This window comes from Takifugu flavidus, chromosome 5, assembly GCF_003711565.1.
Source record: "Takifugu flavidus isolate HTHZ2018 chromosome 5, ASM371156v2, whole genome shotgun sequence".
NCBI lineage: Eukaryota > Metazoa > Chordata > Actinopteri > Tetraodontiformes > Tetraodontidae > Takifugu > Takifugu flavidus.
This window is the reverse complement of record NC_079524.1, coordinates 7426242-7446596: the sequence shown is the minus strand read 5'-3', so window position 1 is coordinate 7446596 and position 20355 is coordinate 7426242. Positions and strand designations below refer to the sequence as shown.

The following is a 20355-nucleotide window of genomic DNA, read 5'->3' as shown; positions in this document are numbered from 1 at the left end:
CGGATCTTTTGCAGTGTTTGAGACAGATGGGGAAGCTCATGACCGAATGCTGGGCCCACAACCCCGGCTCCCGCCTCACGGCCCTCCGAGTGAAAAAGACACTGGCCAAGATGTCAGAATCACAGGACATCAAGCTGTGAGCGCCTCAAAGAAGGCATGAACAAGCGGACTCGCTCTGGTCCGAGCCACACAGTCCTCCGGCCCGGGGGAAAAGTAGACGGGACGGGAAGAGAGGCCATCAGACAAAGGTGGAGTCCCGCAGTCCGATCTCCCTTGTATCACATGACTCTGGTGGTTGGCGCAAACAAAGAGCCCCCTTCCGTCCGCTAACGAAAAACGAGTGAAGACTCTAAAAGCACGCTCCTGTCCACATGCTCTGAAACCCCTTGGAGAAAGGCGAATCCGGCTCGTAGTCGAGCGACCCACCAGTGAGTCAATATCACGCCGCTGCTTTCTGTGAAAGCTACAATCTGTGGACGAAGAGCTGACAGAAGGAAAGAACGCACGGTAACGATGGCGCTCCCGCAGCATGACGCCTTCCGTCAGAGCGCCGACACTCTCACTACTGCCTGTAACTCAGAATTGGACCGGACGCACTTAAAGTGACTTCTTTTGGTTACAATGACTGACACTATGTGACAGGAATTTAATAATAATAAGACTAATAGAGTATTTTGAGGCTTTAAACGGTTGGTTTATGCTGGTAACGTGTGTCGACACTGAAGTAAAAGGTACACATGTATGTTTTTTTTTAAGTTGTGATGGGAGAGTTGTCCCTGTAAAAACTCAAGACTGTACCTGAAAAATAAAGCTCATGTCCAAACACACGTTTTACCAAAGCTGCGTGTTTCTTTGGCCAACCAGAGGGGGCGCTAGAGTCTCTTGATTTCTTTGGAATGACATGTTGTAAATATGTCATAAATGTGAGGAACTATGGCGCTGATATTGCAAGGAGACACGTGATTTACTGATAGCAGGCAGAAGTAAACCGAGGGATCTGTCTTCCCTTCCTGTTTATTGACTTCAGAGTTTTGTTGTTGAAAAATAGGATGAGCGTTTGCGGTGGTAGAATGTGGGGAAAAACGCCACCTACAGTCTTGTTGCGGTTCTGCACGTAAGCTTAATGAGTAGAAAATCAAAGGTAATGTGTAGGCGAACAAGAAATGAGCCACGGCCTGGAGCACGGCTTATCAGCATTGCTTATAAATATAATTTATTAATCGTCTTAAAAATTCTTTCTTACACTTTGTACAGAAACCAGTTAGAGGAGATAGTGAGGCGAGCATTCAGCAAGACTGAGCAAGATTGGTGAAGCGTGCCTGGCTTAGCTAAAATTGACACTGACACTACCCTGAACTAATCAAATTCAAATCACCCCTGAATAATAAAACAGAACAAAAGAAAGCAATAACAAGCTCTAAACACTGCTCTAAACTATCATGATAACAAATGCCAAGTTTGCATAGTAGACAAAAAGGTTTACAAGAGAAAAAAAACAAAAAACTTAAGAAATAAACTAATATCTAACTGTTCTGCTCTTATTCCTGTTTGCAGATTTGCCAAATAAAGCTGACAGCACACACCTGTACAGACTGTAGAAACTATATTTACATACTTTTGGGTTTCTCCTGAACAAGCATGACCCTCCTGGGGGCTCTAACCAACTGGGTGTCCTGCAGGTAAACAACCAGAGGTGCAGCTCAATCAGATCTGATCTGACTGTCTCCTCCCCTGTCTGCACCTCACATGCCGAAGTGTGGATGATCGCATTCACAATGTGGTCATTTCCTTAAATAAACCAAAAAGTCTGACAGCTCAGAACATTCATGCTAGCAGCTAGCTAGTAGCTAGTATTTTCTACATGGTGTCATCTGGAGGCCTCCACCTTCACTTTACCTGATCTCTGCATGGATGTAAGCTGACGTATTCTCCTCCTTGTGTCTAATCCTTGCAGAAACATCTCCGCTTTTGGAATACAGGTCATTTACACCTGTTTCCCTACTTCTCCTAACCCCCTCCCCCGTGGTGACAAATGTCAAAAAGCTCCACCTTCCTCACGCCTCACGGCGCCCTGCTGACCTGAGTCAATGAGCATCTAATGAAAATCACAAAAATATATTACACTTCATTTTTACATCGGCCCCTCGGGAAGGGGGGGGGGGGGGGCAGTCTTTGTGGGACAAAAGGAGACGCAGGTGACACGCCGGCATGACAGAGATGTTGAATTTTAAACTAAGCGGAAATGACTAAAATCACACTTTAGTACAAAGGTGATAATGTTTGAGATCATTTGTTTTCTTTTAAAAAATGAGCATCCTCAAAAGCCACTGGATGGTGCTACTGACCTGCAATCACATAGAAAGGTCACATGACCCGACTGCAGCGAGACAGCTGACAACCTGATGTGTAGATACAGAAAATGTGAAGAAAAAAATAATATCAAAATATATGTAAAATTTTTATATGCTTGACTCAATTAAAATATGATAAAATCTGTATACTGTGTACTGTGGCGATAAATGATTCTGCCTGTATACTACATAACTTTTTAAGACCACTTTCTTTATTTTAGTACATTTTTGTCCCTTTTTACTTCCTGTCCCTTCTTTTGTCTTTGAATTGGGGCCCTGTGCAGAAACAAGCCAGCTGGAGTCGAGCATGTGGAGTCCTTGACAGCTTGTGCCGTCATTTCTTGGTCAAATACGCAATCATCATGTTCCAAAAACACTTTACCAAATCTGCTGGGAATTCTTTTCTACTATGCTCTCTAGCACAAAAGAGAAAAAAGGCTGTATCGAAAGCAGCCTGCAGCTTCTGGCTGTCTGGTTGTGCTTTTACAGCAGCGGGAACGAGGCAGGAAATGCACGTGGGCTCGGCACAGGTGGGTCTGTTGAAATAAGATACACACCTCCAATCAGGATTAAAGAGGCAGAAGCAAACAGCCCCAAATGAAGAAGAGATGCTCTGGATGAAATGGGAGAGGTTAGATTCTAGGGGGAACCCACAAACTCTAGACATCCCGCACAGCTTGTTTCTGTTCGGGACCCCCGTCTGTAGCAAAATGCATGTGCAGGAAATGATCCACATATAGGGATAGCTGAATACATAGAACGTTCCCTAGGAAACGATATAAGGACCAAAGCAACTGTACCGGCCATCAGGTACAGCCAAGGCTTACAGGAGAAGATCCCGCCTTCGCTTCCCGTCTCTCATTATCTGCGTTATCATCCCGCTCTCACGGACGATGGCCTGCGGCGTCTTCCATCATCTCGTGTTCTCGTCCTCCTCCTTCCGCTGTAACCAGGTTAGCTCCTCTCTGTGCTCGCTCTTTGAAAGTGCCGACCTGACGCCGTTTTCCCAACTACTCCCGTTCTTCCCTGATCACTTTAGTTTCTCTTTCACTCTGGTGACATTTTCCAAGGCCAGTGTTGTCTTTTTCTCTCAGTTCTGTGTGAAGTACCATCAAAAGAACAAGAGTTACGCTGGAGAAGGTCTCGTTTTGTCCGGTTTAGGCGTGCGTTCTGCTGCAGTCGCTGTGGTTTTGATCGGGTCGACCCTCGCCTGTAGCCACACACAACACGGCAACATTGCTCGAATAAACACAAAGGTACACACACAGTTTTAGCGTCAGCTTGAGCACGTCGACGTCAACGTTTCCGATGCTTCGCGAGCTTAGCTGCGGCGTCAGAAGGGTCAGAGGTCACCCCGGGGCCCGGCCGTTGTCAGGAGTAACCGCGCCGGCTGCTCAGTGGTCCTTGGTCATGGAGGTGAGGCTGCTGTCGCTGCGGCCCATCTCCTCCAGCACGGCGGCCAGTTCATTCAGGTCTCCGTCAGGGAAGTGCTGGGCCTCCCACAGGTCCAGGATCACGCCTGTCGGACTGGACTTGGTGGCAAAATAGTTCAGGTACCTGGAGAGGTGAAAAGAGGGGAAAACCAGAGACAAACGTTGAAATATTGCATTCACAGTTTACAGCTTTAAGGATGAAATCCAAGCTTTTGTTAAGCTGCAGCCGCCCGTTATCGCAGAGACGGCATTAAAAACGACCGAAATACGATAATTAATCTCAAAATAAAGAATAAACGCAGCGTTGCAGTTCAGAAACGAGGCGGACTCGCTGAAGATGTAAATGTGGCGCGCTTACGCTGACGACAGACTCCGTTTGAGCACCGCCGTCGCTCCTCCTTCCTGATTATTTCCGCTCCGGCGCAACATCCTGACATTTTCTTTTTTTTGTCCCGTCCTCATTTTCACTTAAAACATCTGAGGAGATGGGGATTTTTTAAATCATTGTTATTGCTCTCACAACTGCTTCAGCGAAACGGATGATAAACAGCGTTTTGCATTCGTCAGTGCAGGATGGGGGGGTGGGGGGTGGGGGGGGGGGTGGCGAAGGCTGAGTCCTTCTCTGAACTTCAACAGTCTGACGTGGCAGTTAAAAGAGCAGGCAGGATAAAAAGGGGGTATTTGCGTGTCAGATAATTTCGCCATGCTCCTTTTGAAGCTGGTTGAAATGTGGAGGTAAACAACATTTTGGCGAACTGTTCCATTTTTTTTAATTATTTTTTTACAACGCACGAGCCAGGAATGTTTTGGGGCCCGCATTAGCGGAGCGCTCCATGAGCTGGCTGCCTGCTGGGACAATGAGATGCACTCGTGCCCAATCATCCTCTCAGTAACCTGCATCTGCTCCTGCCGCTGGTGCTCACTAAACTCTGAATTACACACATGTGGGAACAGGCGGACGCAACCTGTTTGAAGCTTTGATTCAGAATCCACAGGGAGAGAAATGAAAGGTGGCTACGGCTGTGCTAACCACCAGTAAGCGCCTGTTTCTGCTGTCTGAAAGACGTATTGACTGTACTGGCAACGAGGTGACATCCAGCATGCGTAGCTGACGTTGACATGGAGATAACGTCTCCATTAGAGCCACCGTACATCAGAGCTGACCTTCTTCCGGAGAATTTTTTCCCACATTCGTGATCCCATCGATCTGGAATCATGAATATGGCTGAAAAAATAATGGTAAGAAAAACCATCAGTGTCTTTGTCACCTGTCAAGGTTGAGTTTGTGGGCCAGCATCCTCCAGTCGTTGCCTCTGGTCTGTGGTGCATCCAGACTTCCGCACAGCTTCTGCCGGATGGACAACGGAATGCGGAAAGCATTTGGCCCGACTAAAGTCGTGATGTTACTGGCAGGATCCATCAGGGACGTGTCTATGCACTGGACATCCTGGAAAAACACAAACTGGTAACTCTCCCATTCATGAAAGTAGTGCATATGAAATACTCAGAATAGATAAAACATGAACAACAAACATAATAACTCTACCACTATGTGATAACAATAGATTTTTAGTATATTTGATTCATCAGACATCTTATTTTCTCCTTTAAACTTTGAAATTGCCACTGTTAACATTTTGGTGGTGTTTTTAGGGTGGTTGGTGGTATTAGCGCCACCTCCTGGATGTAACACAACAGAGGAAACTGTGATGACAGTTGCCCCCTGTATCAGTGCTGCCGCCCACAGGGAGGCCGCGCCCCTCAGTTTGGAAACCACAGGTTCAGGACAACAACTCCAGAAGAGGATTTATTTTGTTTGTATTTATTTATAATGTATTTTTCATCAGGAACATCATAAAATGTAAACGGTTCAATATCGCTGTGCATGCTAATTAATACATGACAACGCAAGCTGCTCGGTCTCTCGTCCTGTTGGCGCCTCTCACTCCGTTTCCTCACCTCATTAATCTGCCACTCCTGAGCGGGAGGACGTGGCGGTCTAATGAATGTGTCACGGCGGAGGAAAACAACTGCTACAGTTGCTGTGAGCGATTGCCGTTCACTTCCTCCGTTAGCTGCACTTTACAGGAAGCTCTGCCGCTGGAAACGGAAACGGAATGATTGATGCACAGAGACAGCTGTGGTTCCACTCAGTGGGTTTTTGGGTTTTTTCCCCCTGCACTTTTCAAGACTGCTGGCTGGTTGATGGTCGATAATTTTGTGTCGCTTTTGTCAAACACGAAGAGGCCAAATGAATAACTGTTTTGCCATTTGCCTCTAATCACCTTAAATGCCACGCTTCCATTTGGAAAACAGTAATTACTTCATAAACTTTTGTTCGAATTGTGGCAAATATTCAGCAGAGTGATAAAAATGTCACAGTAAAAGCAGCTCTTCTGAATTTAAGTGCTTCGTGGCAAAATATGACAAAAATACACGTTTTCTGAATCACAATCTTGGATATATTTGAACTAAGTGGAGCAAAGCTGAAAAGGCCGCAGCATTAATGCCATCTTGTTATGGTGACGTGAGCTTTTGGGACAACATGTTGTTTATGTTCAACAGACAACATAATCAGAATTTTCAGAAGAGACGCGGGAACATTTAATCCAACTTTATTTATACAGCGTCTGTTACGGTCCAGATTGTCTCCCGGTGAGGACCCCTGATCAAGCAACAGTTGCAGGAAATACTTCCTTTAACAGGAGGAACCCTGGAGCAGGACCAGGCTCACGTGAGTGGAGACCCTCCTGCGAGTGGGCAGCAGGGGAAAGGAGGAGGTGGAGGGAGGGTGGTAGAGATGAAGGAGAGACATATATGTAACTAATGTCTTAAACTAAGGATGCAGCACTAAAACTGAGGGGGTCAGTGTCAGCTCTATGCCACAATATCAGAATAATGTACATGTAAATGCTGTTAATATTCATAACCGCTGATGCAACTCCACATTAAAGACGTCCATTAACCACAGCGAGGAAATAATCACAAATGTCTTTGTCAGACTGTATCGATCAGGAATGATGCAGTGAGACGGCGCCAACGGGAAGGGTGGGGGGGGGCTGTCAGGTCGGCCCGAGGCCAGGATACAGCTGCTCACGCCGCTACAGCCACGAGAGCAACTTGTGTTTGACTTGAACAAAAGGAGTCCTTGATGTGGAGAATGAATCCGTTTAAAGGTTATGCCAATCAGGAAGAGCCAGTTATCAGTTCGGTTCACTGTCCGAGCAACATTTCTGGGGACAATCTTTTAATCAGTGTCCAGCTCTGGAGGACAGAGACACAACGAAACAGAGCAACAACCACACACACACACACACACACACACACACACACAGTCAATGCCCAGAAAAATCAAAGAGAAGGTATTTCTCCCATGTTCTGTGACCTCTTGCCTCCGTATGAATGATTGAACAGTCACACAACCACAGCAGGAAACCCGAGTGTCTGCAGAGAGGAACTCAGTGACTTTAGGACCTTCAGACTGGAACCCTCCAAGTCTGAAGTGAGGAACTCTCTCCCATTTCTCTGCCAGCGTGTCGGCGGGGCTCACCTCCTCCAGAGTGTTACTGAGCTGAAAGATCTGTCCCTCTCCTTCCACCTGCCGCACACACAGTTTGCAGCTGATCTCCGCGGTGGCCGAGCTCAGCCTCTCCAGAGTGAAGGTGCAGTGAAGTGTCCTCTGACTGCCGGCCCACACCTGATAGAAAGGGATCTCCTGCAGGACCAAGCAAAAGGAATCATCCGTTTATTTGTTATTTGTAAGAGTGTGTGTGTGTGTGTGTGTGTGAGAGAGAGAGAGAGAGAGATCATTCACCTGATACTTTGCGATGAGTTTGCTCTTCCAGTGTGTGTGCGGCACGTCATGGATGGATAGTCTCAGATTGTGTGTGCTGTCTTTAAAGTTGAGAGTCTTTGGCTCATCCAGAAGCTTCCCTCCCATCTGGGTCTCCATCTGAAGAACCTCCTAAAGGGAAGAAAAGCAGGACAAACGCTACACACATCGTCCCGTGCTTGCTCCAGCCTCTCCTGGGCTTCACAGTCATGCAGCAGACGGCCTCTAAGTCATCCTGCTTCTGCAGATCTGAAAGGTTGCACATTTCTGCGCTGCAGAGAGACGTGAAGGTGCTTCCTAAAAGCACTGATTAATAATTCAGCACCAGCCAGAGTTCTGCTGTTGTGAGATTCGGGAGGCAGCTTATTTAATGCGAGACAGTGCAATTAATTCATTCAGTTTCTCTTCAGAAGAAAATATAAAGTCGACTGAGCTCTGATTACTTGAGCTTTTAGGCCTCAAATAATAAAGCATTCTTCTGCTTTTCCCGTTGGCAGCACGTAAACAATATAAATCAATAAATCTTCTTCTAACATCTCAGGAAAAAAAGGAGGGGTTTGATTAAGTTGGTTGGCATGAAGAAGGGAAAATTCCAGTCAGAAGGAAGGAACCTAGAAAACCTAAAAAACCCAATGAGGCTCCATTTCTAAGGTGCTCCTGTGGGAATTCAGCTCATGGTTTTATGATTGACTCCTGTTTAGCATCTGAGCCCATTCCGACAGGGTGCTAAAGAAGCACCTGGTCCCTGCAGACGTGCAGCAGCAGGTGAAGACACGAGGATGACATAATCGCATTTTATGCTTCTTTTGGTCTTCGCACATCCTGCGTGCGCACATGACCACGAAACGCTGCCCCTGTGACTACGTGATGCCTCCTACAGCCTTTTCATAAAAATCAATTCCTTCTTCTCATCGTCTGCCTACGCAGCGGCTCACTGTCGATCGTCCTCTTTGAACCGCCAACCGATCAATTATGCAGCGCAGACTCTCCGTCATTAAAAGACCACCTCTGAACTCTTTTTCTTTCCTCTTTTTTTCAAAAAGCTGCAATTGTTTGTTTGAAACGGTAACGCTGCGTGCGTGTCGGAGCGAGCACGTGGCTGCGTGCCACGCTGACACTTGACTTAACGTTGCCTGCATAAATTACCGATGCTAATCTGCCGTATCAGCCGGTCCCTCCAGTGCTTTTGAATTTGTTTAAAATCTAAAGCATCTTGTTTCGACATTGTGCGGCCCTGTTCTGTTCACTGCCTCTGAGCTCATTTCCAAAGGACCAAAGGTGAAAAACAAAACCCGCGGGTGACGCCGACGCAAGTTGCACCATTTTGGTTTTCGCAGTAGGGATGCGGACGCGCGGCCTCCCGCCAAGCCGTCACGTACGCAACAAAACAAACAGCTCCTGCAGCCAAAGCGGCTCAGTTCAGACGCTTCAGTTTACCTTCAGTGCGTCCTGGTTGTCGTCCAGACAGTAAACCCTGATGTGATAATCCAGCGTCGTGCAGCACACGGGTCCAAAAACGGCCAGTTTGAGCCTTTTGGCGGCCGCCTTGCAGATCGACTGGCCCACCAGGCAGTACGTCCCCAGCGTCTCCGTCAGGATGTGACAAGCCTCTGAGTCCATCTGCACGTAGCAGGGGGTGGTGAAGTTCTCCTCGCCGACCACGACCACGTCCTGTAAACACGGAGCGACACATCCTGATGCTGTGGAATCAGATCAACCTTTTTGGAAAGCTGCCTTTATTTGTTTGCACGTGTGTTTTTCAGTAAGAGCGAGGCTTTATTTGAGCGGCGGCTTTATTGACTTTGAGCCAGACTGGGGCCGTGAACACACCTGGATCTGTATTTGTACCTCTGCTGTTTTTCTGTTTTTTTGTTTTAAAAAAACTGTTGTTGCGAATACAAACTAAACCTGAATTAATGTGCTTTGATTTCTAATTGATGCACCTCTCTGCTGGTGAGAACAAGTCTTTTGTTTTATCACCTGTCCACACACACTCCCCCTTCATTTGCATCCACAACAGTGGCAGAGTTAAGCAGTGTTCAAAACTGTGTATTTCTAGTGAAGTGAAAGGCTATTCCTTTCCAGAACACCTGTGTACATGTGGACCGGGTGGACATATCTGACATGAATTATACTGTCAGGTACAGTAGAGCTGTTTCGAACAGCTCCTGGATCAGTCCTTCACCACACATCCGACAGGAAGTGGGTCCAGGCCCACAACGTGTGCCCAGTCCCTGGTTGTTGCTCTTATCCCCTCGTCACTGACTGTAAATCCACGTGACTCTGTCTCCTTCAGCTTCCAAGCACAGTGGAATAACTCATCCCTCTGGTGGGGGGTGGGTGCACTCGCATGTGACGATTGAGAACAGCATGTGCACATTTAACTCGTCTGAATATTGGGTTTATAGTTGTTCTTTACCTGGAGTTTGTTTGTTTCTGGGGAAGCTAAATCAATACATAGAGGTAGGAGAGCAATATGGTGTGAATCCTTTATCACCGGTGATCATAGCTGTAGCTACCCTACCCCCCGCCCCTCTCCCGATGTGAGGGGAATTCAATTACCTCCCCTCTGTGTGTTTTGGGGGGATTTTATGATGGGAAATGGATGTTCCACCGCAATAAGAGAGAAACAAATCGACTTCCTGATGATATTCCACTTTTCATTTTTCTCAGTTTTACCGCTGAACAACAACTACCTTCAGTCCCTCTCTCACTCTCTCTCTCTCTCTCTCTCTCTCTCTCACACACACACACACACACACACACACCACACACACACACACACACGCACACACGCATGGCTAATTGTGCAGAGACATTGTGCGGAGCTGTGATAAGCCCAAAGACGACAGCATACGGGAGCCTTGTAGACACAGTGATGCTGCGAGTCAGTCTTATCACCCACACCCACACGCAAGGACGCACACAAGGACACACACATACAGATGCGCACGTACACAGCTGCATACACACCAAAGTAGAATGCTGAGGTAGACTTCACGCTGGGAGACACTGGAGGAGGGAGGGAAACCAGGAGAGATGGAAACATAAGAAGGAAGATGAAAGAAGGGGAGGACGGCAGGAGCATAACAAATCATTTCTGATAGCAGTCTTCAGCCCCCTGCTCATCTGCTAGCCTGTAGGCACTTTATGTTTACTGAAATTTCACTCCTTTTCTCCACCGTCAGCCTGTGCTGCTTGGTTATGTGATCCGGCCACTCTCCTGGGAGAAGACCATCATTTACACGTGCATAAATGTGCTGTGAATCGCTGTCTTGTGCTTGTGTACTGTCACCTGGCAGCAGCTCAATGCCGATGGGATTTTTTTTGGCGGGGTGGGGGGGGGCTCTTTTTATTTGCTGGCAAGGAGGTGGAGTTTTCAACGTGGGACTGGAAATCTTAATTGCACTGGAACATTTACCTCCCACTCCCCCATGGCGAGCTGGTTCCTCAGCTGTATTAGCCAGTCTTCCTCGACGTTGTCGGCGCAGTGGTGTATGGTGAGGATTACCGGCCTGGTCAGCAGAGCCCCGGGTGGTCCGCAGCTCACCACCGGGCTCAGAAGCGTCTGGGTGTCCTCCACCGGAGGTCTGGAGAAAACAGGAAATGAAATAACTTCTGTTTGGGTGTTTTTTCCCGCTCTGATGCGCAAAAATAAATAAATAAAAACTGAGCCGGCATTATAAAGATGGCAGTTAGGCTGGATTAGGACTGAAAATCAGACACCAGAACAGATGAGAACAGGGCAGCACAAATTCAATCAGAGCGTGACTGGTGGAGGCGGAGGGGGCTTCAGCCAGGCCGCAGCTGGAGACAGAAGCTCACGGCTCGTGGAGGGCAAATAAATGCGTGCTGGTCACAGCCTGTAGACGCACAGTACCGTCTACCGTCACAAATCTACGCAGCAGATCTGCACAGAATCGAATCTGCATAGCTGAGTGTACGGCTGTTGTCACCTCGCCACACACCGTGAGTGCGTCAAACATTTGCAAAGGTCACACATGACGTCCCGATGTTTGTAAAGCACCCGCTTCTCATTATAAAGCTGTCCAAATATGAGCATTCCCTAATAATTCAATGCTGCGAACGATAATTCGGGATGATTATTCGGCACGTGCTCGGAGCTGATCATCAGTCCCAGTAGGTGGATAACAAGTACATGTAGGTGGTGAGTACAGCGTAAACACACCGTGTGAGAGAGGATGGAAGTATGTAAGTGGCTACGCAACCCCTCAGATTAGATTATGCTAAATCCCACCAGTCTTTATTAGTTATTAGCGTTCTTAGTCGAGTCAAAGGATAAGCCCGCATTCTGAAAGCGTGATGAAAATAGGTGTAAAACTGCCTCAGCTCGGCAGTGAAAGGCTTTATCCCATCACTTTTTTCTACCCGCGTATCTGAAGATTTTTATCGAGTAGGACCTGCCCACGTGGAGAGAGGCGCTGCATCAAAATTGTAAATGATTTCATTTTTTTCAGCACACCTCATGTCAGGGGGGCACTAATCCTTAGCAGTTTCATTGATTCAGCATCTGGAGCTCATTACTGACTCACGAAGTGTTCGCATGGGCGGAAAAAGCTGAAAGATAAGACGGTGCTCACCCTGCAACGGCCGCCCTTCATTAATCTGGCGCCGGTTTGGCTTGGAAGGAATTACAAACGTCTTGTGTATTAAACTAAAGCCGGAGATTGTTTTGGTGTCGAAATGTAGGAAATGACAGTGCCAGTATGACATTAAACAGGACAAACATTTGCTGAGGAACTTCAGTATCTGCAGCTTTGTGATTATTCTGTCCACCTATCGACTGGGATGAGGACAAAGCACAGATACATTTGCTTTTTAGTACTGCTGTAGAACTCTGATTGAACGCTTATTGAACGTCATTGATCGGGGAGGACCACGAGAGTACACGCGGACCCAAACTGGAGTTTCCTCAAGCTGGACTAAGTTACTTTCGATCTAACCTTCCCTCTACAATGAATACATTATCAGCTTGGAAAACACAACACTGTCGGCACTGAAATGATTTTCTTTTAACGGGATGAAAGCTACCCACCCCAAAGAACCGACACCTTGGGGTCCTGTTGCCCGGAACATCGGTGTCGGGGACACATTCTGATGGGGGCGTCCACAAACAACCACATGATCAAGCTGGCAGCCACATCTGGTGCAGGAAGAAGCCTGTTCTGCTCAGCCAAGCTTCACTTCCAACTAGGATGGTGGTTAGTTAGTTAAAGCCTTGTCTTAGCATAACTGCGTGTGATAAAGGAAGAGGATAAATGTGGAGCTCTTCTATTTCTTATTATTATTAGTGCATAAAACATTTGGAAAGTATGTTTTCCCCTCATCTGTTGTGCTCCATAAAGGGCTTTACCTCACTCATGTTTGGGGTTCGGAAGTGAGGGATTATACATGTTAACAGGATTACAATAATCCTAAAAATAACCACTAATCTGTTAGTTACTGTGGAAACAGTGTTCTCTTTCAGCAAAAGCTGGGTGTTTGTTTTTTGGCTCTGGCACGAGGTGAAAACTAAAGCTGAAAGGGGTCCGATCACACAGAGCTTCACAGGAGTCTGATGAATAACAGAACGGAGGCTGAATCGAATCATTTGATTCACAGTTTAACGACGAGATTACTTGGATTACTGCACAGATTATAATGCTAAGTAGGCAATAAGTAACGAGTGAAATGATCTATTCTAATGATGGAACTATTACAGGAAATCTGTGATGAAACCGGACCTCTGCTAAATTCCACCTGACGCTGTCGCGCCTCCACTCAGAGCAACGCGCGAGCCTGATGAGGGAATAACGAAACCGGAGGCAAACAGACACAGAGACAGAGGAGAACACGGAGAAGATGAAATAAAAACGAAGGGGGAAAATTACCTCACGCTGTCCTTCCGGTGAACAGTCACATACATCTCGTACACGCGGCCCTGAGGAACAGCTCCCGCTGGAACCAGCAGACTCACGCCTGCAGAGGGGGACACGGATTGGACGCAGGCAGAAATAATGAGACTCATCAAAGGATTTGTGATGGCTGTTGTGTTGCACTGAGCGTTGCTTTGGTCTAAATCACGGGTGTTTCCAGGGAGCGTCCTTCTGGGTGCGACTCAAATAAAGAGCTGCATGCAGAAAGTAGCATCACAACATGCGTTAAGACAGAGTATTCTCTCCCGTTGTGTCCACTAACCAGGTGTTCCTGGTAGACTCTCACCTCCACGCCTCCCTCCCATCAAAAACGAGTGTCAGAGCAGAAGAAGAGGCACATTCTGATGTCAGAGGAGGGGAGCTGCTGTATCTGTGCGACAGCCCCTCGGGGAGCTCGCTTTGATAATCATAATTGCTTATTTAATAATTATCATTCTGGTTAAGAGCGGACGTGGATGCCCGCACCATTAATGAGGAGGAAATCTGAATAACAATACCTGCAGCCATCCCACAGAAACAGGGGTGGCACGCGTGCTTCCATTTACGCGTGGAATCGTTAAATCTTTAGCTAAACCTCTTGATGAGCTGACCACAGGCCTATTTTACTGATTAACAACCCTTTGAAAAGCAGCAAAACTATGAGTTTAAGAGCACATAGATCACAGGGAGACAGTAGGGCTGTGGGGGAGAAGGGCAGCAGCTCAGACGTAACCCCCCCCACCCCGAATCATTCACCACCGAGGCCATGCTGGACTCAGCTTCGATCTCAGAGCTCAGAGATAGATTTAAAAAATAATGAAAATCTACTATTTGTCACAGACGACAGACAATCTTGGCTCATACCAGAGTTGGGTACGATGAGGTGGCCCCCATGGTTGTTGAAGGAGCCGTGGGCCGTGCAGGAGGGGTCCCGTGTGCGGGCCAGGCTCTGGTTGCGAAGGTTCATCGTGTCGCTGTTATCCAACAAAGTCTGAGTGACCTAAAACAGAACCAAAACCGTCCAGGGATGCAGTTGATCAGCGTTCGATAACAGTAAAAACATCTAGAAGCTTGTTTTTGTTTTTAAAAAAAAGGAAATCAGAAGCTTTGCGGATTCTGCAGATGTTTGCATAAACATGCATCAATGCTCTTATGGGGGCCAGAAGAACATACATACATACATACATACATACATACATACATACATACATACATACATACATACATACATACATACATACATACATACATACATACCTCATGTTGGGAAAATGTTCTGTGTGGTTTGAAGGACAACACGACTGTTCTGGAGTTATTCTTCTAATATGAACACAATGTTTTCCCCACCCCAAAGTCTCTCAAGAGTGATTATGAAAATAGAAAAGGAGGCGGATCTTTTTCTTGGTGACCGTTAACTAGAAACACTGGAGGGAAGGTCTGTATGTTCCTGGGAGCGCTGCCACAGGGCTGAGCTGGCAGCCCGTGGGGGGGGGGGGTTTACAGTAGGATCCATGAAACCACCCAAGGCTAGACGAACTGCTTTGCATTTCCTTCTGGTGGTGTGTGGTGTGCTGCGGGATGCAAACGCCACATTAAACATTCAACAGTTTGCTCCCGCAGCTCGTCGAGATGAATCGAGCTGACCTCACCGTGTTTAAAGCAGAAATCAGAGAAGCAACAAGACAGATCCCCCCCAAACCAGCCGGGGCAGTTCGGTAATTGGAGATATACCAGTGGCTCAATCAGCCCATCGGGGAGGAACCTGCCGGAGGTGCAGTTGCACCACGATGCAACGGTTCCTTGGATCTGTGGCGGCTGTTAGCCGTATGCATGACACGTTGGCGATGGAGCGCAGGGGTAACTAGGCCGCAGAGCTACGTTAACTTGCATTTACGTGACATGAAATCAGTTCACCGCCCCAAGTTTATCTCCTGGTGCAAAAAAAAGAGCTTCAACTAAGCAGATTGGTAGTTTGGGTCGCTGGGATACCTTAGGAGAAAGCTTGGCGGTGAAGTCTCCCCCGAGGTCATCCTGGGGCGTGACCAGACCGGACGAGTTGTACACTTTGATCTTCAGGTTGGGAAGAGGATCCAGCAGAGGTGAGTTGGTCATCGGGATTTTGTCGGAGACGTCGTGAAGGGCGTACACCGGGCCGCGGTACATGGCGGCCGCGTTTGTCAAGTCAGGGGGCGCCGTCAGCAGATCCGCTGGAATCAGAGGCAAGACGAAGAGAAAACAGCTGATGTGAATAATGGAGAGAAAATGGAGGCAGGGACGTGAAGGGTAAAGCCAGATGGGTAATATGCTGGGCGCAGGCCGCGGCACATGGCTGGTGTTGTAGATCAGGGAGCAGAAAGAAGAGAGATGAGAGCAGGCAGGGCTGCTGATAAGCTATCAGTGTCTGTATGATCCATGGCAGCCCGCAGGGGCGTGACCTGGACCTGGGACTATTCATGGCTGCTGCACTGGACGGGGACAGAGTCCTCACACAGACAGGACAGCAGGAGGTCTGGGAGGAGGTTCAGATCCCATTAAACAGACAGTGGGAGACTTCAACGCTGCGCTTTAAAATGTTTTCAGCGTCTGCGATTTAGCCTCAGAAGCCGTCACACTTTCATCGCCATCAATTCCCTATTTTTGAAGCGTTCACAGGATCCTGCGCGCACGTCTGCCGCAGTGTAACAGTGTTAACTTCTGCTAAAACTCCTCCCGTCATTCTGTTTTTATGGGAATGACTTTGAAGAAGCATACGCAACCTTTGATGGACGAGTTGGCGTTCAGTTCTCGACGCTTAACAGCACAAAACATAAGAAAACGACAACATAAACAAAGATATGTGCTAATAATCTCATCCTTTCCCTTAAGACTCGGTGGAGCCAACAGTAAAGTAAAGCACTTTCGGAGCATTTGGAATATAAGGAGAGCGACTGATGTAAGTCTGAAAGTGGGATGTTTGATGTGGGATTTCAGACAAACAGCTGAGGCTCTGTTCTGTTGTATTTGTGTCTGAGAACTCACCTCAGACTGTCAGTAATTAACCCTGAGTGCCTGCGGGCCCGTTCAGCATTCCCACTGTTACCGTGCAGCAACACTGTTGTAATATTTGCGAAACGCGGTTGATTCAAGGTCTTTGTTGACGCATTATAGCTTTTTCCCGCCTGTTGCCTGTCATGCGGAATAACGCACGTGACCTTTATAGGGCAACTATGTGAAAGGGTTCCTAAATTCGTGGTCGGACCACCTCAGAAAGAGGCCGTTGGGTTCCAATGTCACTGTGTCCTCGCTGTATTTTGGGTGACAATGTGTGAGCGTGGAGGATGTTTGTTAAGAGGACGTTTGTCAAGACAAGGTGGAAACAGCTCCTTCAACATGCTGACTGCAGCAGAGGACCCAACCTCCTGCTGGAGGACAATCTGCTCACCTGCAGAGCCACATCCTTCATGATTAAAGCTCATTCTGCTGCGTCGGCAGGCCACCGTGCCACACAAGGCGCTCGTCACCGCAAATGCATGGCCCAGTTTTCATTAGAGAGCCTACCGGCATCGCAGACATTTAAAAAAAATCATTCTAAGGATGACAAGTAGGCAGTTAACCGCTGAGAGCAATTTCAGATTTGCTCTCACTGGGTCTCATTTTTAGTGGAGCCAGCCTGAAATCCTGTTGTTTCCTGCACAGAGCTGTCCATACTAATTTTGAAAACCTTCATTATCACCCCTACTGCTGCCTGCACACACACACACACACACACACACACACACACACACACACACACACACACACACACACACACACACACACTTGTCACCTACCTCTCTCTTCTTCTCTGTCACCAGGCTGTTTACCCTTAACGCCGGTGGGTATTCCGGCCAAACCATTCCTGCTGAAATTTAATTAACAACTAATGGAAAAACCGCAGAGACGGGGGTGGGGACGAGGGTGGGGGCGGCGCATATAATTCTTCATTAATAGTTATCGGAAATTGTCCCTGTGTGCAGACCACTGAGGGGACTTTTGGTGCATCGCTGAAAAACTTTGGACAACACTCTGCTCACGCAGAGCCGTCAACCTTTGTGCAAAGAGGGACACGCCCCCCCCCCCCCCCCCCCCCCCCTTCCCCGCCTTCACCACGCACAAGCACACTGGCACACCCATCGCCTCCGACATCTCTCTTCTGTTTTTACTGGAAACCGTGCTGTGAATTTAATATAATAATGCACCGACAAATGACCGCTCCATTTATTTCAAGGTCTTCCAGGGTTTTCCCTGCAACTACAAAACAACACATACATAAAGTTTCAGTTTCGGTACAGCCGACATGTTCAAATGCACTTTTAAAGTCCAGTTTTATTGATGAGTTGTTGAAGAGGGCATGATTTGACATGGACGACTTAACTCATTATTTCATTTGGGAAGTTTTTGTGAGTGTTACCAGAAGATACACACACACTGACTGACTGAAAGCATCATAAGTGTCTGATCTAAATGGTTCCAGTAATGTACTGAATGCACGCTGGTGCAGGTACAAGAATCTGCAGATGTCTGTTTGTTGTTCTGGTGCCCATTTCAAAAAAGACAGATAGGGAGAAATGACCACACAGACAGGACAGAGAGAGATGGCTCCACTTAGACGAGGAGACAGAAGGCTGCAGCGTCTGACTGCGGCGAGCCCGTTAGGGCGGCAGTTTGCTCTGATGGGAAAGATGGAGACGCGGAGACGGAGGGACGATGAGAGTGGAAGAATACCGGGAAACAGGAAACGTGCCAGGCCTGAAGGTACAGATGATCAAGAGAGAGAGAAAGTGAGACAGAGGTGGGAAAATAGAGAGGTCTGGGGTTGAAGACAGCTGGAAGATGAGGGGGTGGGGGGGACAAACTAAATGATGGTATCACAGCCGGAGAGCAGTCGCAGCAACATTATTAAAGATTATTATCCACCATAAAACGCTTTGGCACCACAGGAAGCGATCCTCAGAAACCATTTCACAGGAAGCACTGATTTAGCACCTGCCTGCTTCAGGGATGAGTCAGAACAGGAGAAAACTACCAGTGATGAAACAAAACTAACCCCTATCATTAGAAGACATAGGGAAAGGATTGTGATCAAACCCTATGCAGCCTCCAGAGTCCACTGAGAAACAGTCTTCAACCCTAAATCTCAGCAACTTTTTACAGCAACTGGCTGCAAAGGCACCGATGGCGACAGTTAAAGTCCTGGGACGTTCTGGGAGAAATGCTGCCGACCTACATCACGAACATGGCCGCATCTGTGGCCGCTCAGTGGCGTTTTCAGCAATATCTGTGGTTCAATATCTGCAGAGTTCAGGAGCTCCGAGGTGGCTCTCCTCTGCTTTAAAGGTCTCTGGGACAAATCCCTGGAATGTTGAAAGCCAGGGACGATTCAGGGAAGATTCAATAACCCACAAAAACTGACCAATCACATTTTAGAAATGACTTAAGCAGCGCCTGATAAAGAAAGAGCCTCCTCACCTGAGCGGGCTGTTTTGATGTTCACCGACTGGAACCCGCCGTTCAGCGCCGACGTGTCGATGATGTCTGAGTCGAAGTCGCGGTGGGTCTTGCGGTAGACGAAGAGGGCCACGATGACGGAGATGACCAGGCACATGATGACGGCGATGACGATGCCCACGTACAGCGCCACGTCGTCGGTGCTCGGGGCCGCTGGGGGGGGGGGACACAGAGACCCAATAAGAGGATTTTACACTTGATAGAAGCGTTCCTAAAAAAAGGCATCAGACCAAATTTGTGTCTGACTACTTCAGTTTCACCTCGGAAGAGCTGTCAGACACACAGGACAACAGGTTCTGTTTCATGTGAAGCTCTCCAGCTTGTGTAATATGATATTTTGTCTGGACAGGAGAAGAGGAGCTTTCATAAAATGAGAACGGCAGCAGCTGTTTCACTAAAAAGGGGCTGTTAATTATTTTACGAGGGTCCTGGAATCCTTTTTCAATCTGGCTGCGAGTTTAACGGCGTCTCTGGAAGGAAATATCCTCTGTGATCCATATTTTAGAGGCAGGGAAGGTGGCTGAGGATGGAGATGATGGTAAAAAGTTACGAGACGATGGGACGAAAGGAGAAGAGGACGTGGGGGAGGAGTGTCGGGGGTTGGGGAAAGGTGAAACAGGGAGGGAGGCGATACAGGACATACAAGCAGCTGCCGACAGCAACGGTGATGAAAGAATGAAATGGAAGACCAGACGGGGAATTAGAAAAAGGCCCCAATAAAGCAGAAAGAGAAAACTTAAAGAAAGGCGGCCAAACTTCAAAGCATCAAAACATTTAAGGAGGCACTTAAAGCGCTGCTTGTATAATCATGTCCTCTCCCGCTGTTGTGGCGGATTTGTCTGCAGCTATTAAGTCGAAGACAGAAAAGTATAGGAATGCTCCCCTTAATCCGCCCTTAAAGTTGAGAGGCAGATAACAGGCTTTTAGCAACAAACAGCCTGAATCATTCGCTAAAGGATTTGCTGTTGTCACATCAGTGCCGGTTCAGGAGGCGCAGACTAGATTATGCACGAGAGAAACCTTTGATGCCACGCTCACGTACGCCGGGGCGTGATTCTCTCCCTCTCACACACACACACACACACACAGACACACACAGAGGTCACATCTTAGTTGCTGGGTGACTTGTTTGCCACTTGAGGGAGCTGTGAGCCTCTGCCTGCCGTCTCCAGGGAGACCAAACGTGTCACGATGGAGGAAAAACGACTTTACTGTCCACTCCTCTAAAAAAAAATCCCACTTTTTTAACTTAACTCTTTGCTCCCAGAGGCATCAGAGGGAATGAGATAATCGAAGGT

The 20355-nt window shown here is 47.6% G+C and overlaps 2 protein-coding genes across 4 annotated transcripts in view; one reads left to right on the top strand and one right to left on the bottom strand.

Annotated features, from left to right (window-relative positions):
* Positions 1–827, top strand: part of bmpr1ba (bone morphogenetic protein receptor, type IBa) — a 37088-nt gene extending 36261 nt beyond the window's left edge. For all 3 annotated transcript variants that reach the window (XM_057032272.1, XM_057032271.1, XM_057032270.1), the window contains one exon: positions 15–827. In XM_057032272.1, the coding sequence (XP_056888252.1) occupies positions 15–140 (126 nt within the window). In that variant the 3' untranslated portion in view covers positions 141–827. The remainder of the gene's footprint in view (positions 1–14) is intronic.
* Positions 828–1187: 360 nt separating this feature from the next.
* Positions 1188–20355, bottom strand: part of unc5ca (unc-5 netrin receptor Ca) — a 112688-nt gene continuing 93520 nt past the window's right edge. Inside the window, exons 9-18 of the mRNA XM_057032273.1 lie at positions 19019–19210; positions 15521–15738; positions 14396–14531; positions 13508–13595; positions 11038–11206; positions 9054–9287; positions 7599–7748; positions 7335–7499; positions 5053–5231; positions 1188–3908 (exon numbers count right to left, since the gene is read on the bottom strand). Coding sequence (XP_056888253.1) covers positions 3746–3908; positions 5053–5231; positions 7335–7499; positions 7599–7748; positions 9054–9287; positions 11038–11206; positions 13508–13595; positions 14396–14531; positions 15521–15738; positions 19019–19210 — 1694 coding nt within the window. The 3' untranslated portion in view covers positions 1188–3745. The remainder of the gene's footprint in view (positions 3909–5052; positions 5232–7334; positions 7500–7598; positions 7749–9053; positions 9288–11037; positions 11207–13507; positions 13596–14395; positions 14532–15520; positions 15739–19018; positions 19211–20355) is intronic.